Source organism: Drosophila grimshawi, unplaced genomic scaffold (assembly GCF_018153295.1).
Source record: "Drosophila grimshawi isolate 15287-2541.00 unplaced genomic scaffold, ASM1815329v1 contig_44, whole genome shotgun sequence".
Taxonomy (NCBI): Eukaryota; Metazoa; Arthropoda; class Insecta; order Diptera; family Drosophilidae; genus Drosophila; species Drosophila grimshawi.
The window spans coordinates 17,421,610-17,440,376 of NW_025063240.1; the positions used below are offsets into that span (position 1 = coordinate 17,421,610).

General features: G+C 41.6%; 2 protein-coding genes across 6 annotated transcripts; both read right to left on the reverse strand.

Annotated features, from left to right (window-relative positions):
• Positions 1 to 2: 2 nt before the first annotated feature.
• On the reverse strand, positions 3 to 10,859 carry LOC6557138 (transient receptor potential cation channel subfamily A member 1). Of its 4 annotated transcripts, none has more exons than XM_032742731.2 (17): positions 10,769 to 10,859; positions 8,954 to 9,146; positions 8,735 to 8,890; positions 6,884 to 7,040; positions 6,735 to 6,825; positions 6,460 to 6,655; positions 5,952 to 6,059; positions 5,093 to 5,281; positions 3,961 to 4,189; positions 3,320 to 3,900; positions 2,848 to 3,162; positions 2,598 to 2,708; positions 1,757 to 1,974; positions 1,223 to 1,700; positions 994 to 1,162; positions 663 to 935; positions 4 to 596 (listed from the first exon to the last, which is right to left on the reverse strand). In XM_032742731.2, the coding sequence occupies exons 1-17, from the start codon at positions 10,828 to 10,830 to the stop codon at positions 301 to 303; spliced, it is 3,822 nt and encodes a 1,273-aa protein (XP_032598622.1). In that variant the 5' UTR covers positions 10,831 to 10,859; the 3' UTR covers positions 4 to 300. The 4 variants fall into 4 exon arrangements, with proteins under 4 accessions (XP_032598624.1, XP_032598622.1, XP_032598625.1 ...); XM_032742732.2 differs by lacking the exon at positions 2,598 to 2,708 and adding an exon at positions 2,192 to 2,299 and having other exon boundaries at positions 6 to 596; XM_032742733.2 differs by lacking the exons at positions 8,735 to 8,890; positions 8,954 to 9,146; positions 10,769 to 10,859 and adding an exon at positions 7,547 to 7,775 and having other exon boundaries at positions 3 to 596.
• A 1,961-nt stretch (positions 10,860 to 12,820) lies between these two features.
• On the reverse strand, positions 12,821 to 18,607 carry LOC6557135 (myoferlin). 2 transcript variants are annotated; one of them, XM_032743263.1, is made up of 14 exons: positions 18,437 to 18,607; positions 18,027 to 18,379; positions 17,851 to 17,974; positions 17,611 to 17,785; positions 17,115 to 17,554; positions 15,823 to 17,057; positions 15,593 to 15,764; positions 14,329 to 15,535; positions 14,119 to 14,255; positions 13,871 to 14,052; positions 13,673 to 13,793; positions 13,281 to 13,568; positions 13,125 to 13,225; positions 12,821 to 13,058 (listed from the first exon to the last, which is right to left on the reverse strand). In XM_032743263.1, exons 1-14 carry the CDS (start codon positions 18,605 to 18,607, stop codon positions 12,881 to 12,883), a joined length of 4,884 nt encoding a protein of 1,627 aa, XP_032599154.1. In that variant the 3' UTR covers positions 12,821 to 12,880. The 2 variants fall into 2 exon arrangements, with proteins under 2 accessions (XP_032599154.1, XP_043071536.1); XM_043215601.1 differs by having other exon boundaries at positions 13,871 to 14,040; positions 18,437 to 18,540.
• Positions 18,608 to 18,767: the final 160 nt, after the last annotated feature.

Genomic DNA, 18,767 nt, shown 5'->3' on the forward strand with positions numbered 1-18,767 from the left:
GACTTTAATTTCAGATAGACTTTTTCAAAGACATTAAAAACGTTAAACACAGATAGAGACATATACATAGATATATAGTTATATATATGCAATTACATTTAGTATTTAATAGAAATGTGAATTAAATCGCATTCACTTGCAGAGCTCAGCTGTTGCCAACCTTAAATTCGTCCTTTACCCTTATGAGCTCCCGTTAAACAGACATTGACATTGATAAGTTTATATAGTGTGTAAATATGGTTATAATGCATGACAATAAATAGAGCTTCTGCTAATTTGCGCTAGTTATAATTGTGGGTCCTACATGCTCTTGTTGAAGCTCAGAGCTGCTCGCAATTTATTGCGTATACGCGGCGAGTTCCAGCGATTGAGACCAGCCGAAGTGAGACCCACCACGGAGCGCAGTTCGTTCGGGGAAATGCCCTCGTCGACGTCGTCTGCCTCCGTTTTGATCTCCATCTTCTGGACAATGAGTCGCACCAGATGATGCTGCTGCTCCAGCATCCGGCTAATGTCGCGCAACTTGCGGCGCTGTCGATCCATTTCAGCATTGATCAAATCGTCATTGTTGTCAAAGCTAATCACATCCATGGCAGCTGTGGTGAAGTGGGGAATGGGAATGAGTATTAATTAACCACCCAACAACGGATGGGAATACTTACAATCCTCGGTAAATGGATTCGAGAACCATTTGCGTAAAATAAAATCGAGAAAGCCAATTTTGCATTTTGTATCATTTGGATACTCAATGAGCTCCATTTTGTCCACTCGCTGCAGCCAGACATGGGGCAGCTTCCTCTCCAGCTCCGTGTGGAGCACCACCTGCATGGCCAATCTCTTCAGCTGTGCATTGCGACGCACTGACTCAATATCGCCAACGGCCAAACCGATGAGCAAGTTCATCAACAGAATGGGCATCAAGACCATAAAAACACCTGCCAGGAAAGATGATTAGACGTGCCTAGTTAAAGTGTTTGCCAAGCGGAGACTTACTCAGTATCAAGAACGAGGTCATGGGCACCTTTAATTGATCGCGATAGTATGGATTGACATAGGTGCCAACAAAGTCCAGTTCACCGAGCATCATGGAGAAGGTGCGCACCAGCGACATGGGTATATTTGAAAAGGACAAGTGATTGGGATTCGGCTGTGGATCAATTATCTGGCAAGAAAGAAGTGAAGCTTAAGCAAAAGATTAATCAAATCATCAGCAAAAACTCACCTTGGAGAGCAATATATAAAATGCCAGGCCAAAAGCAATAATCAATATGGAGAAGACCAAGAGCACTTTGATCAACGTCTGCAATATCTCCAAGAACATGACCACATAAATCCCAACCTGATCGAAACGCTGCAGGAAGAGGAGCAAACGAAACCAGGACAAGAAGACGGCAATCGATGCAGCTGAATAATGTATGGTGTTAATGGCGCCATCGGATCGAAAAGCGGGCGCTATCATTATCAATGCGGATATGTAGAGCACCCAGGAGATAAGATTCACCGTCTCCACCAAATAGTGCAAACGCTGCTGATAGATCTGAATCAATTCCCTCATCGAATTGAGCAATATGTAAATTACAATGACCATGGCACAGCAGAGTATGGCTGGTGTTCGATTAATGCTCTCCACACAGGACTCCCGACGTATCTGGGCAACATCCGCAGCGCTATGCGTGAGATTCGATGTGAGCGGACCCCAGCTGTAAAGAGCGATATATATATAAGCAATTATTCAGTTATAGAGCTTTAAACTTACCCCTTGCAGAAGTGACTAATTGTTGTATTGCCACGGAAACGCAGTTCGATGTTGTTCATCATTAGCGATGAATATATGGTGACAAAGACCAGAAATATCGAATAAATCAAGAGATTGGCCAGATGAAAGTATTTGCCATAAGAGTTCCATTTCATTTGCAGATACTTCTGGCTCAAGGGATGGGCCAGCAGCTCCACGCGTCCATGTGTGACCATTGTCTAGTCACAGGAGTATATATAGAAGATATATATTAGTGAATAGTTTATTTGAATTGAAGACAACACATAGGAACAATAGAAACACTTAGGATACGACACAGACACATAGTTACGAGAGCAGCAAAGTGAGAATAAAAGCAGACTTTTGGGACGATTTTACAGATTTAGATTATAGAGAGAGAGAGAGAGAGAGAGTTCAACGTGGATTGAGACTCACATTCACCACAGCCAATGGCGCCGGGCGCCATTTTGCATCATTGAATTCTAGACGCTTTTCCTCGATTTGCTTGGGCGTTTTTTGGTATGGCGCAAATGAATATTTGATCTAAATAATGAGTTGAAACGAAAATCAAATCAAATTCAATGGGTGCATGTTTTTTTTTAGCTTGGCGTGAATGCATGATTAAATGTGACAAACAGATTTAGCGGACCCTAAAAACACCAAAAAGAATTTTAGAGAAATTTTCAAAAGTACATGCAGATTATTTTCCCGAGTGTGGGAAGAAGAAGTGGAGATTGACACCTAAACTAAACACTGCTTCAAGTCTTAAGGCAACAGAAAAAAACGCACTCAATAAATTATTGCATGCAACTGATGTTTTTTTTGGTTTTTGTCTGCTTACATTGAGGGCTGGTAATGGAATGGGATTTGTTGTCATGATCGGCTCTCCGGTTTTCTCATCGATCTTGGCAGACATATAAGGACATTGCAAGAATGCAAATGAGTACCTAATCTAAATTCGTATATGATCAAAGAGATAAGATACGATTAACAACAGCAAGTCCTCAGCAGGCCAAACAAACTGATGAATTCATGAAATGAGTTCCTTTTTCGATAGCAAAACTTTCATATCGGTTCAACGACAGACTTACGTAAAAACTCTTCGAGTCCTTCTTACAATTCGCCTTGGTAATGCACTTATCCTGAACCGCCTCAAACACTTTGGGCATTGAGGCAATCAGTGCCAGGGTCACACACGGATGCTTATCGGAGCGCAACGCCATCACCTCGTTGGCACGCTCCTCGTGCGTGACCATTGCCAGTGCTGCCTCCGGATATTTGTAGTAGATGGCGTAGTCAATGGCACTCATGTCCAGCACATTGTAGATCAACTTGCAACCCATCGACAGCAGCACCGAAATCGCATGCGGCTTATTCTCCATGGTGGCCAGATGAAGAGCAGTGTTCTGCAAAACAAATAAATAATATTCAAAAATTAAAGTTCCTTTGAAAACCATTTTTCCTACACGCAGAAAAAAATCGTTTTGAGTTTCAGAAAATCGAAACTAGAAAGATTTTCTTTAAATTTTTTTTTTTTGCTGCGGTACTCTGCCACACACTCACCCCATCCTTGTCCAGCTGATCCAGCAGATGTGAGTGCACCGAGTGCAGCAGTTCTATGGTCTCGGTATATCCCGACATGGCAGCCAGCTGCAGTGGATTACGCCCGGAGTGGTCGCGATGGAGCAAAGCACCCCGATTCAACAGGAGCTGTACCACACGTGTATGTCCCTGCTGCGAGGAGATGTGCAACGGAGTCATCCCAGCGCCATCGCTCTCATTGATGATAAACGAGCCCTTCTCCGAGTCGAGCAGTTGTCGCACTGTATTATATCTGCCATAGCGAGCGGCAAAGTGCAAAGGACTCTCATTGTTATTGTTCTTCAGATTGATGCAGGCGCCCAGACGGATGAGATTCTCCAGCGAACGTATGTGACCATCCCGACTGGCGTAGTGCAGGGGAGAGCAGCCCATGTTATCTTTCTCGTTTAGCAGCAATTGCAGCTGCGCCTGTGTCTGGCAATTGGCAACCTGCTCCGCAAAGTCCGTCAAGCGTCCCCCGTTCATGATGACAAAGTGAAGGACATTACGCGCTGCGGCATCCTTCACATCAATGCTGGCACCCAATCGAATTAGCAGATGTACTGTGCAAAGAACAGAGGTTAAATCATTCATATTCAAATACTTCACTCGTTTTTGCCAACCAGTTTTCCAGCCACTGCGCGAGGCAGCCAAGAGTAGTGGGGAGCGATGCTCCTTGTCTAGCGCATTGATTTCGGCACCCTCGTTGACCAGGTAAGAGACTATATCGGGATGATCGAACATCGAAGCGCAGTGCAGCGGAGTCATCTTCTGTACGTCGGTGCAGCTGAGACAAATCCGCTTCTCCAATGGCTGCATCTCAAACATCAACTTGACTATTTCAATGGCACCCTGTGAACAAATAGAAAGCCATCATTTTGTCAAATTTGATCCGATTACAAAAGACCAGGTTTTTCATTATGGCTCGCAATTAATGTAAAAATGTAATTCTCAAAAAATGCTTGTTGAAAAACTTTCCACAGTCATAACTTTGCCAAAAGTAATCCGATTTTCAAAAACCAACACATTTTAGTTGTGGTTTGGTCTCAAGAAAAATATTACATTTAAAGTTAAAAACGCGTTTCTCACTCGAAATTAATGTTAAAATTATATCCTCCAAAATGACTTTCCAATGCCATAACATTGTCAAACGTGATCCGATTTTCAAAATCCAGGGCTTTTTGACAACGGTTTGACCTCTAGATAAATACTTCATTTAAAGTTGATTAAAGTCGCTCTTATGTTAAGATTACTGCACATAAATCTAAACTTGAAATTCGCCATTTTACCTACCAAATTTCTGTTACTTATTGCAACTAAAATACTCATTTTTTGTCGCTTACTCGCAGAGCACACTCCACTAGATTCCCCTTGTCTGCTTGCCCGTCTTACCCTACTCTCAGGTGGCAATGTTTTGGTATTTGCTAATGGCAAACAACGCGGTTTGCCACAAAGTCACGTTCGTCGTAACACAATTTGCATAAGAATTCTGTCAAATTAAACTCAACCGAAATATACGCGCACAAGGAAACAACCATGTTAAAGACCCGAAAAGGAAGCCATTTCGTGGCAGAGTGTTTAGCTATCAATTGCTGGCCAAACAGTGAGCAACAAGCAGCAAATACGCGTTTATTTAACCAACTAGGACACTTGTAAATATGAGAGCTGTCAAGTGTCCTGTCTGGCAGTGGACCTCAGCTGCGAGGCCATGGCAACCACCACACTAAACCAGCAGTGAACCGGTGAACAACTTACCTGCGCGCACGCTAAGTGCACTGGCGTCGAGAGATCATGTTGCTGTGTTGATATTTTAGCGCCCGATTTCAGGCACAGCTCCACGGCCTTTATATCGCCGCCATGGACCGCTGAATGCAGCGGCACATTGCCCTCGGAATCGTAAAAGGATATCATCTCCTCGCGAGTGCAGCCACGTTGTTCGCCCCACTGTTTGGAGTAAAATCAGTATAAATTCTATTTAAAAAGTTCGCATTAAGAAACTTCTGCTTACTAGGAGAAAAAAAACAACAACATTTATCAGTTACACAAAATCAGACAGCGTTTAATATTCCTCTATAAATAAAAAGGTTCCTTGTAAAGTCGTTGGCCGAATGCATTATTTGATATTTTAAAGTTTTTTGGGTTTTCGGCGAACTTTCGCCCCTGTCATTATGTATTAAAGCCGCTTGACAATAATCTAGAGTTAAAAGAAATCGATAATTGGACCAGAAACGTTTGAATTTGATACTTTTCTAATTGACTCCCTTGTAGACGCTGAACAACACAGCGTATACGCAATTTCCAACTGTATAGGAAAAAGCGTAAAGAAAAAGGGAAAAGCTCAATGCAATAGCACGAAAGGTCAACCTATGGAGAAAAAAAAACAGTAAATGCTATCAGCAGCGATTGCAGTACAAATCAAATAAAGTGGATACGCGCTCGGGGATATTAATCGGGAAGCACTTAAGGCTTTGACATCAGATCAGCAAAATGTGCGGACAGTTGCCATGGAAGGAAAGTGTGCGTGATACGTTCACCATACAGTATACATGCAATACATACACACATACACACAGTCATCTGCAAACATACATACATACATACTACCACAACTTGCCTGAAAGAACACCTCCATTGTCTTAGAGCTGGCGTTTTTAGCCGCTTCATGTATGGGATAATAACCATTGTTGCAGGGTCTACGGGGGCATGCATCGAACTCAGTTATCTGTAAGACACGACATACGCAATTCATTACACAAAAGCATATATATTTTAAATACACATACCATATAAGCAAATAGACACACACACACACACACACAGCAATAGCAGACTTTTGATGCGACTTATATGAAAATGTAGCATACTTTTAAGCGCAGGCAAATTAAATTTTTACAAACGTTCGTCTCATGATAAATTGCTATTGAGTATCTTCTGTAGTATAACTCTGTGTGTGTGTGTATGTGTGTGTGTGTGTGTGAACGCGTGCGATTTGATTAATGGTCAACTGAATGAGTACAAGCACAAAATGCATGAGCAACTTATTGGTTATAAAATATGTTCAAGCCAAAAAAAAAACAAAAACAATAAAATAAACATGTTTTGCAAGAACTCACACCACCTACCAGGATACGGGCGCACTCCTCGTGATCGTAGATAGCGGCCAAGTGCAGGGCAGTCCTTCCGTGTTCGCCGCCCTGCTGTATGTTGATAACATTCCGATATTGACCCATCACCCGCAACGACTTGACCTTGTTTAGCTCCGTTGCCAGATGCACCGGCGCCTGTTTCTTCTCATTCAATATGCCCGTGTCCACCGGACTGCGAACATGTTGACAACAAGTTAAGTTAATTATATCAAGAATAACTAAGACTGGCAGTCATCCATCCGGTCACTTACATGGAGAGCAGAAAGTCCAGTGCATCGTACGCATCGCTATCGACAGCAATGTGAAGTGGCGTATTGCCCGCATTGTCCTTGGCATTGAAGTCTGCAACATGTTTAATTATGTTTATGTTAGGACACTCACTCTTTCTACTTCTGCTCACCCCCATTCTGATCGCGTATATAGCGCAAGATGTTGACACGATTCCTGGCCGCCGCCTGGTGAGCAGCTGTTCGTCCTTTGCCATCCTGGAGCGTGATGCGCGTGTTGTCCGCCATGAACAGACGCTTAAAATCATCCAAGTTGCCAGACTCCGCCGCCTGCCGATACAGAAATATAGATAATATTGCCAACTGCTTACTTGCTGAACTAATTAAACTGTGCATTAAAAAGATTATTATCTCTGCTACAACTTTAAACACGCGCTGCACTCCTTTGTCAGGCTTGTTTTCAAGGTCCAGGCTTAAACAAAAATCTACGGCAAATTAAATAAGGCACGCGGACTTCCATAAAAACTCCGACAAAATGTAAATAGATTTTTAATTATAGCACGAATTGTTTGCTTCTTTTTTTTGCTTTATTCCCTTGTTATTGTCATTGTCTTGTCCTTTCAACATGTTTACATCTTGACAGCTTTGGACATGCTGCTACTGCAGCTGCATTATCTTCATCATTTTGTGAAAAATTCAATTCACTTTCCACTTTTCCAGAAGTTTCGCAACAAGCTTAGCAGTTGAAGCGTCTTGAGAATGCTGTTCGCTCATCCGAGGATACTTAAAAATTAACTTCCTCTGACGCTTGACTAATTTCATGGTCTTTTGGTTACCTGCAGGAGGACATCAGCTTGTATTTTTGGTGCGGACGACATTCGCAAGATTCGTGCCCATTTGTTGGATAGATTTAGAGGAGCCATCGTTGTTAATTCTTGTCCATTCGCACAGCCGCTAATCAGATAACGCAATGGACTGAATTCCACAGTCCGTTTGGGCGATTCATTTTCACCCATCATTTTCGCTTCGGGCATTTGGGACATTCCATTTCAATTAAGTGCTCAGAGCGCGAAATGGTTATTAATCAAGATCGAGAGCTTAAAGATGGATTAACTTTATCATAAATTTACTTTAACTTTTATCGTTTTTGTTAAATGATTTGAAATTTATGATTAAGCTCAAATCTTTAATATTATAGTTTTATAAAAACTAAATTTCGCCAAGGAGAAATAACATTTATCTGTTCAACAAATCTAAAAACTCTTTGAGTAGTTTATTGAGACTTTTAACAATGAGATCTATCAACTTTTAGATTGTTATTAACTTTTTAACTTGTTCAACATTTTCACACCAAAAACAATTAACATTTATGTGTTTTTAACAAATCTAAATAGTTATTTTTAAATATAGCAATCCACTTTTTTTTATATAATAGCACTGAATGTTTTTGGGGCATTTGCATTGCAGGTTTTTATTCACAAATCACTTTAAATCTTTAAAAACTCAAATGTCCTTTTGTTGCTACTGTTGAGCAGCTTCTCTTGCGATTTTCCGCTGCCATTTTGGCTCTCTGCAGTTGGCGGACGACGAGTCCTGCCAGACTAAAATCTCGGCGACAAACTCGTTTGCTTTTATAGCCGAGCGCGTTGCCAGCGGCGAAGATTTGCGGCAAGCGGCACGCGTGGTGAGTTTTATTTAATTTGTCAGCCCATTTTCATTTTCATTTTGTTTCAATTTCAATTTCACTGTTGCCGTTATTGTTAGGGAAACTTGTTGCTCTGCGTGTCGTGAGAGCATTTTCCTATGTAGCGACTTTCTCTGAACTTCATTGTTATCACACTGATGCTCATAAATGGTTTGGGCAGCCATAGAAATGACTAGAAAACTAGCTGTTTTTATGTCTGTTTTTTATTATTTATATCAGAGTGGACAACGAGTAAACACTGTTCTAACAAATGCTCGCTTTGGGAGTAGCGATTAAACACTTTAGTGAATTGGCAACCACTCGATGAGCCTGAACTTACCCTCAATATCCTGTAGGGGCTGTCACGCAACAGACAAACCTCCTCCACTTCCTCCACCGGCAGAATGGCCTCCAATGGCGTATCGACATCGTCTCCCAAGATATCCACTCGCTTGGAGCCAGCGCTGCGCTCAATTATCATCGAGAATATCCAATACTAAAACAGGAAGAAAACAATGAAAATCATAATATCAGTCAAATGGTTTTTTCTCGAACTCACTTTGCTGTTGCGATTGCTGCTGCTGCTGCTCGAGCGCGACTTGGGCAATATTTTGGGTTGTGCCTCCATCAGATCGGGTGAGAGGGAGGAGCATTTCACACTGTTCCAGAGTTTGGGCATATTGGAATCGCTGCCGGATTGACTCCGATCTGTGCCAGCTGTTGTTATGGTAAATGGTCGCGATAAATCGCGACTGTGCAACAATTGGCGTCTTTTAGATATTGCGTTTAATATGGTTAACTGTGATACGTATTTCACAATAATCTCTGTCACAATTATCAGCCACAGTCAATTGACTAATTAGTTATTGATTGGCCTAAACGTTCACTAAATGCCTGCATCGAGTTTTCGCCTATTTAGATAACCCCTTCTGTCGCATGATATTTACAACAGTAGTCGTTGTTGCTATTGTTGTTGTTGTTGTTGTTGCTATTGTTGTTGTTGTTGTTCTTGATTATGTTGTTGTTGGTGTACATAATGATAACAATGTGTTTGTGGTGACAACTGTACCGTAAAATTCGATGTCAAATGGAACTTAATGGCGCTCATTTTGTAATTGTAAGTACACTTTGGGAAAAATATAGAAACCTGAGAAAATATCTTGATTTGACTATCAGCAAATAGATTTGTCTTTCTTTTAAACAAGTATTTCTAGTCGATGAAACTGAAGCAGGCAAATTCGAATTTGTTGATAAAGGGAAACCAAACAAAAAGAAAACACTGCCAATTTTTATTTATGCTCAGTTAAGTACTTTTTTAGTACACTTAAAAAAATTTATATAATTCAGAATATTATTTGATTTGATTTTTAGAAAGTAAGCTTGTCTTTCTTCTAAATTGGGAGTTGATTTTATTTTTGAAAGTGTTTTTCAAGCATAAGAAATATGTTTTTGGAATAAAAACAACCACACCTAATTTTATTTGTCGACAATTTGTTATTATATATTTTTGCTGGTCTTAAGGGTGATTTTCTGTTTTTTTTAATTTTTTTTTATTTACCGCACTCTAGGGTATATTTTTTCTAAGTACAGTAGTTAGATATGTGTTAGTTTTGCATATTATTGTTGTCGCGGTGTCAACGACCGTTTTGCCACTATTTTATATTGGATAGCTCTCGAGAGACGTGACTAGAACCTCATTAAGTGACAACGACTAATTAAAGGGCTATTTAGTTTTGACAACAGTAACAGCGATTGCATAATGCAAGACACGCCTTCCCAAACCGATTTGGGTTCGTTTTTAAGAAATATTAAACACTTCTCACCTCATATCTAACCCCACCATAAATGAACCAACTTCTGCAAAGACTCAAAACGAACTGGACACAAATCTGGTATGGATATAGGATTCTAGAACTTCTACCGCGTAGTTGTAATTAATTGAATTACACTGATCTCTATCAGCAATCCAGCAATTCGATGAGGCACCAGTCAAAATCCCAATCCGAATTCGCATTGCATGCATTAATTTACTTAATGGGCATATTGGAGAATGTTCGAGACAAAGCCAAGAGCTGTACCTACATGTGGTGCCTACTTTGATTATCCAATCGGTTAATAGAATTGGTCATAGGTCAGCTACGAATGATGAGTTGACAATAATTCGAATGTCATGATTTAATTAGAGCGAGTGGCAAATACAGACAGGCAAATATCACTTTTAGGCGTAGTTTTCAACAATTCAAAATGGTGCTGTGACAATATTAATTTGCAAATGGAATATTTCTCAGGTTTGGGCAGTTTTTAAGTAGGTGTCATTCTATCTATTCAATGAACATAAAAAATGAATTAATTATTAATATGGCAATATATTCACCTGATTTCCAATGAGAAGCGTTCTGAATTACGTTTCTGCCCAGAAGCCTTTAATAAAACCATATGCCTGAAAATTGTTTATCCTCTTTCACTTGTCAAACGATTTACATTTTATAATAACCTATAAATTAAAAATATAGCCTTTTTAAATTTTTACTATCACTTTTTCGTCACTTAATTATTTCATTTTGTCTTTTAAATTTCACTAAAATTGGTCACAATATCAACTTTTTAGCTATCTCTTAGTTTCAATTAAAACAAGTAATAATTTATCTTTAATGTATTATTATTCTTTAAGAACATTTCACCACAGTTAACAAGCACTGATTGCACATTTTTTATACACACAAGGTACACAAGAATTTTGAATAACTATTTTCGATAACTATTTTAAAGCCCATAATATAAAACGGTTTGACAAGAACAAGGAAGTTTCTAAAATATTCTGAAACATTTCAGGTTTAAAAAACTAATTTTGTTAAAGGCAGAGCGCCAGAAAAGTGTGCCATATGTTTGAATCCTTATCGAAAAACGAAACAATTCACTAATCCGAAATTTAGTCTATACAACGAAACCCAACAATATTTTAAGCTGTTGCGATGGCGCTGAGTACGTTGCAAGTTTCGGTTGATGCAGCAAAATTGTCGATGGCAGGTATTTATTTGGCACAACACTTTAATTGGAAAAAAACTAAATGAAACCCTTTGAGTGTAGTTACTTTGGCTTTTGACTGACAGGCTCGCTTGCTGAGCTCCAACTGAGCGCTCCAGCCCTTGCTGAGTGCCTGTAGTTCAACTATTGCTCCTCTCTGCTCAGTTCTGGGCCGTAGCTCGTCGCTGGGGTCTAGCACTGAGTCTGATAAACATGTCGTTGGCAGCCTTTCGTCAGTTTGTCACCCGGTTCGACGCGAACACTGCCGACTCTCAAACGACTGCTAAATACACATGAACATATATTTGCCTTTCTAATTAACGCATTTGCACATCGCGAAATAGTCGTCAGAAAGAAACTAAATGGCAGACTTTATTTGTGTGTATTTGACTACGACATACCCTGAATCTAACTGTAAAGTTATATTATATATTAATTGGAAGGATATGCCTTTCAAATTGTGGGTTTTACTACTATCGCAAATCGGTATATATCGATAATTGTGAAACGGGACCAGTTATCGATAAAATGAAATAAAATCTGCCTGGCCAATACAAGAACTTATATTCCAAATTTGAAGAATCTAGTTCGTATAATCTTTGGGCACTCGGATATACTTCCTTCTTCGTCTTACATATTTTTGCATAATTTCATTATACCCCATTTACACATTTTTAATGGGTTCAGGGTATAAAACTTACATTGTATATGTAATTGTTTTTTCTTTTAGTGTGCAATTTGTATGTAGACATATTATTCATATCATGAAATACTGCTGGCAAAGTAATTTACAACAGTTCTGCAAAAAGTGGTTTAATCAATGGGTTAACAATGTTTGTATTGGAGAGAATATGGTAATGAGTACCTAGAAAAGAGAGTGCAACGCGATCCTTTATCTATACAGAGTTCATTTCGTACTTATCGTGGGTCTAATATAATCTATAATCTATAATAATAATGATATCCATTGATTGAAGCAAATTTCAGTTATTTATTAACATGACAAAAGAACACGACAAACCAATGATTTATATTTGTATTGTAAAATACCACTATTCATTTATCGATAGAGATAAAAGTGGTAAAACAATTTCTATAATTAACATTTTATTATTTATAAAAGTAAAAACAAAAAACAACCCTTCTTATTAGTATAAATGATGAGCGATCAATGCATTTAGATAACAGCTTGGTTAGGGGAGACCCCCATGAGTAATTATCATCTCCAATGAAACAGTCAATGTCTGTACTTATATATGTACTATATATATATACCAGACTATGCCATTTAACTGGGCAGCCTTATCGCTGTCGCTGTTTGCATTCCTTTTTGGATTCAACAAGTACACATTAGCAATTGCATTTAATTAATCAGAGAGAGTAGCGCGTCATCCATACACATTGGTATTTAATAACACTTAAAAACGCATTAAAAATGAATGAATGTGAAAAGGAAGCCAAATCAATCAAGTGGAATGGACATTATTTTGTTTGGAAAATTCGCAACGAACAAAGTCAGGCCCATTGCAACACATATGAAAAGCAAACCAATGTAAACATATTTACGGATGACGGGCCAAAGGATGAAGTGGGCCGACTTAAAGGGATGCGACAACGGGTTGAATGACGTCTCTGGGCGACTATAAAGTTGGGGAAATGCACAGCAGATATATACATGAATATATGAAATGTGTTTTGGTACATACTCGGGCAAGTCCAGTGCCATGGGTGGATCATGACCTAAGCCAGCAGGGAATTCAGATGCCTCTGCCTCCGTGCACACATCAATTTGTAATTCAATTTTGCCCTAAATTGCAGTTGCTGTTGTTAAACAGAGTTTATGGAAGAATTGTTTTACGTACACCGTTCTTGGTGGGTAATCCTGCGACACTCTGTGGAAAATTTTGCAGTGGCAGCCAGCCCATTACACTTTTCCGATTAAATATATTGAGACGCTGTCGCATTTTGGGAGTTGCCGGGCAGCGTCTCTCTGTCGCATATGGCATCGGCAAATTGGACAGATTAAGCTCAATGGCACCAAGATATTCGTCATGCGAGATCATATCCTTATCCCAGACCTGCAGATAGATAATGGGTGGCCGTTTGATTTCGATCACCTCACGATATCCACCCATGCGCCTGATGACCATCTACAGTAAGAATTTTTAACGAGCAGCTCATTAATTGCGGCGCTTCTCGTATTATTTTACGCTCGCCAATTAGGCGAGCAGCCCCCTTGTCGCTGCCAGCTTACCATGTCCTCGTTGGGTGAGTATTTCAGGATGAATATCATGCGCCAATTAAATGCGGCAGCGCCAGCAAATGAACGGTAATGTATATCGGTCGATTGGTAATCGTCTGCATCCTGGCACCAACTGCAAAATACCACAAAATTCGTATAATTGCATATCGCTTACAGCTGAAACAGGGGTATTCCCCTCCGTTCCCTTACCCAATTACGTAGATGTCGCTCATTAGTTTCCCAAACATGTTTTTATCGCCGAACTGTATGCCTTTTAGATTTTTGACCACAAGGCGTACCTCGTAGCAGGTGGGCGGAACGGGCGTTATATCCATTGGTGGTGGAATGAATGTGCTCTTCTCGAACAGCTCAATCCACATCTGGATTTGGCCCTGAAAAAAATTGAGTGTTCACTCGATTGGTTGCCTGTTTTGGTTTATGTCATATCGAAGACGCACCTGAGATACTCCCGGATTGTTGTCACGATAGATGGAGCGCGTCTCGACATGCTCGGGCACAAGATTGTAGCCAAAGGAGGGCAGCTTGTCCAGATTCCTGAGCGCCGACAAACTGAGACGTTCCTTCAATTCCTCAGCTAAAAACGATAGAGAAAACAACACAAAGTTACTCCTGAGGCTAAACTCAAATCTAAGATTAAAAGGACCCACATTTGGAGATGACAGTCTCATCGCCAAGGAGCATGCCATCCACCTCGACGGCATTGCCATAGAAATATGGTGGCTGGATGCCACGTTGCTGGCACAAACTGGTCAGCAGCTGGGAGGGCAACATGGGATCCCGCCACTGATTATAGCCCATGGGATTGTACTCGTGCGGGATGCCAACTGTGGCATGATGTTTGCTGTGCCATCTATCCTCCAGATCGATGCGTGTGGTGCCGATGACTTGCTCCTTGCTCTTGTCATAATCACAAATGGACACCTCGAGAATAGGATCGGCGGGCAGCGAGGTATCCAATTCGAAGTAACGCCCGAAAATGGGATTACTCTGATTGGGCACATAGTGAGCCCAATCCGAGACCACTTTGCCACCCAATGTGAGTCGGACATATGAGTCCGAGTCCGATGACCAATCGCTGGGTCGAATATGCAGGCCCTGAACTATATATATCCTTACCGTAATCCTAACAACGTCCGTCAACGATTTAATCATCGTTTGCTGGCGCGGATTCATGGCAGTGGGCATGGGACGCAACATATCGCCACCTCCTCCGTAATCTGGTGACGCACAATGGCAGGGAGTCAACTTAATCTGCAACTTCAGCGTGGCATAGATGTCCTCCTTGGGTGGCCCATGCTTGCGGAATTTGACACCATGCACGAGGGGCACTGGTACAGCCCAATCCTGTAGGTAACCAAACTCGGCCTGCTGCTCCAGCTCACCGGCATAGATGACCAGTCGATGCTTCCACAGATGCGCCTTGCTGTGATCGTTCACATACATCGTATTGTAAAACTTCGTCCACCATGTGAATTGACTGTGCGCCTGCAGATCACTGGAGTCTATGTGCTCATCATACTTGAGAGCCTGCCTATTGGCAAAGGCAACGGTTCTTATGCCCAGGGCTATCTTAATGCGTTTCCAGTAGCTTTTCAGTTTGCCCGGCTCTGGTTCCCTGTCATCATCAGGTTCCTCCAATGTTGCATCTTCATCTTCCGGATGCACAATTACAGCTGATGTGGCAGCCGAACTTTCTTCCGATTTCCAGACGCATCTCCGGGTCCGATCCGCTTGCAGGAAACTCGGACTGGCTGGTATCAGAGCAGCTCCAAGTGTTGTCTCATTTCGTAAACCATTGACCACAACATCTGTGGCTATGATGGCCGGCCAATATTCCTGCTGATCGGGTAGGTTCTGTGGAATACAGGAATACAATTGTTGTTCTATTATCTATTGTAGTTTTTTACGCACCACCACGCCGGAGGCGTAGGCCACCAAAAAGTTAATGCTGTTCTTCACACGCGACATGGACAATCCGCTGGAGAGCACCAAATCGGCCATCATGACTTTGGCACGTCGTTTGCCAGCCATCACCATACCACTTTTAGTATAGTTCCGGAGGCCAACAAAGATTACCTCGAGTCTGATGGCAGAAAATATTTAATAATAATAATAATACTATTTTTAACTGGAGAACTCACACATAGTTGAGCATATTGGGTCGTATATCCACGGGGATGCCTATGGTAAGTTCGGGTTCAGCCTCCCCATTTGGGGTGTCGTCTGCCAGCTCCTTGAACTCCACGGACATAAGGATCTCGGCCTGGACTATGCCATTCTTAGACATAGCCACCCATTTGAGTGGTGGCGGCGACAAATTCTTCAGTTTCTGCAACTTCTGCATTGAACTCTTGCCCAGGAATCGAGTTTCACGTTCTTCTCGACTATTTTCCAACTCATTCGAAGCACTTATCACACTCACAATAGCTTGTCCACTGCCCATTGCATCGCTTGCCTCGGATTTGTGCAGCTCCAGGGAGATCAAGGGTGGGTTATTCAAATACCATTTGATGCTACCGGGCAGCGCTAGACCATTGATGGTAATTATCGTATCCCACATTTGCGAGCAAGTCGAAGAAGTTGTGTGTGTCTCAGCAGCATGAGAAGCAAACAGGACACGTACGTGTCCACCGCAGATGCTACGATTGTCGGCACCTGGGCGGACCTTGGCCTGATGCACATAGACATGACAACGAAAGTTGGTCTCCGCCATTTTTGGCAGCCAGGCGAGTGGTTCGGGTGTGATCCATTCCTCCGATATGTGGGAGAAGAACTCATGACGCTCTCGTTCCAACACAATCGATATGCAGCCGAGGACAATGCCAGCATTGCAGCCACAATTGGCACAGGTGTGAACGCAGGTGCTGCTCTTGAAGAGGAAACTTCGCACCTGCCAGCAATGATTGCTAGCCTGATTCGCCTCCCGTTTGGGCAGGTTGAGGAAGTGTTTCGCATTCAAACGACAGACGCCCACCGGTTTGCCACCCGCACTCAGAGTGAGCAACAGCTCCGGCCAATCGTCCTGGGCATGCAGCAGATTGGAAAGTGAACTAATATTGCCAATTATCCTCTGCAGTTCATTCACAATATCCACGATGGTGGTGTCCAAGTGCTCCGGGTAACTGGACCTTATCTTCTTGCGTAATGTTCTCAGATCGTCCGTCAGTTTGGTAAAGTATTCCAGCAAATATTGCTGCCGATTTGTGTCCCAAGTGGTGCATCTGATGCCCAAGTCGTAGTCAAAGCGATGCATTGCAATGCTGTCTACGATTTTATTCGATATGTTACTTACAATGGACTTGAGGATCTTGGCTTGCTGCTTGTGCTGTGTGGGCAACTTGAGCTGAAAGATCTTCAAGTTGGCCAACTGGGAGTGCTAGAATAAACACCAAATAAACTTTAGCTAATCTTTGTACTCCGAACTGACTCTCACCATATAATTGACGATTTCCATCATATGAAAATCCGCCTCGAACTTGATGCGATTGTCGGGCAAACTGACACGGGACAGACAGGCATGGAAAGGTGTTTCCTGGCGAAAGCATTTCGTCTGCAACACCGAATGAAAGTTGCCCGTTGGAGTCTTTAGGGGACCATCGACCACATTCGATGTGCTCTCAGCGAGTTGAACAGCCATTTTATATTGCGTCGCATTGGTGGTTATATAATCGCCAATGATTGGCAAAAATTCCACCATAAACGACTCATCCAACCAGCTCTCGGGTGCCACCGTTGCCTGAGTTATCAGCACGTGAGTGGGTTGACCCTCAGCCAGCGTCTCTGAGCGTATTTCCACCAAAATGCGACCCACATAAGTCAACGGACTTGTGGGATCGTAAAGATGGATATAAGTTGGGCCAAAAGCTGGCTTACCTGAAAGAAAATAATGCTAATTAAATGGATGAGGAATCGCTCTTGCTCCAACTAGCCTTTGAATGCAATATCCCCGAAGGATAACTCATATTCGGCAATGCATTTCCACTGCACATTCTCCTGCATGACAAGGATGAGAAATCGCTGGGCAAGCGATGGATACACCCAGGCGAAGCTGATCTCCTGGTTCCACACCGGTGTCGTTGTATGCTTCGCCACAAGTGTTTTGCCCTTGAAAGGGGAGAATGGAATCTTTAATAAATCTTAAAAAAAAACCAAGAGTCCACTCAAAATACTTTAAAGCCAGCGAACGAGACTTGTATCATGTAATTGCTTTTCTTAACAAAAAATCCTTGATAGAAACTGATGAAATATCGAATGTTACTCAATGCATTCGCATCCACATCCTCCAACAGATTGCTAATGACATACGATGTGAACATAAATCCATAAATTGTTATAGACAACGTACCTGTTTATATCATCGAAATCGTGATCCGTTGGCCATTTGGTGATCGTTGCCGTTTCCTTGTCATTCCGGGGTTTCACCTCGCTGTGCTGGGAAACAATGGCCAAATCGATTTGTAGATAACCACAAGATTCCCTGGAGCTCTCCTGTGCCGACTGGCGCTCACCGATGGGCAGCTCCAGGCGACCCCATCGCTTAAAGTAATTGTGACCTGGCTGAGCCCAAACACTGTGCAAATCGATCAGCAACTCACCGACGAGCACGTTCTTCTTATATATCACATACTTCTTCAGCTCGAAGAGAACAGTCAGGCGCAACAATTCGCTCAGCGTACAGCGAAATTCAAAAACAAAATACTACAAATCACACATAGTAATAATAATAATATTAAAAACAATATAATATAAGCGCACCTCATTGAAAAATGGATTCTCTGAATTCGTATAGGTTTTAGTATTTTTACTCATTTTGTCCAATGAGATTTTTACATAGAGTTCACCGTTTGGGACACCCGTTTGAGCTGCTTTATGTACCGTTACACAGATGAGAAAATCCTGTGGTGCACCCGCAAAACAATCGTCCATGATTCTATCAAAACTAAACAGCTATTTTTTGTGACTACGCTGATTGAAAAATACAAAGTAAATGAGTTGTTCAATATCTTTCAACATTTCAAATCGAAAGTTGAAAATCGGTTATACTATTTCAGTCAGTCTGGCAACGTTATGCCAAGTTCACCACAGC

Excerpts from the sequence above, each read along its gene's own strand:
- LOC6557138 (XM_032742731.2), bottom strand. The coding sequence starts at position 10,830 with ATGGTTTTATTAAAGGCTTCTGGGCAGAAACGTAATTCAGAACGCTTC. Across the intron at positions 4,190-5,092 it reads TGCACTTAGCGTGCGCGCAG|GGTGCCATTGAAATAGTCAA; the intron begins GTAAGTTGTTCA and ends ATTTGTTCACAG. Across the intron at positions 936-993 it reads GACCTCGTTCTTGATACTGA|GTGTTTTTATGGTCTTGATG; the intron begins GTAAGTCTCCGC and ends CTTTCCTGGCAG.
- LOC6557135 (XM_032743263.1), bottom strand. The coding sequence starts at position 18,607 with ATGGACGATTGTTTTGCGGGTGCACCACAGGATTTTCTCATCTGTGTA. Across the intron at positions 18,380-18,436 it reads AGAATCCATTTTTCAATGAG|TATTTTGTTTTTGAATTTCG; the intron begins GTGCGCTTATAT and ends TGTGATTTGTAG. Across the intron at positions 17,058-17,114 it reads TGGAAATCGTCAATTATATG|CACTCCCAGTTGGCCAACTT; the intron begins GTGAGAGTCAGT and ends TGTTTATTCTAG.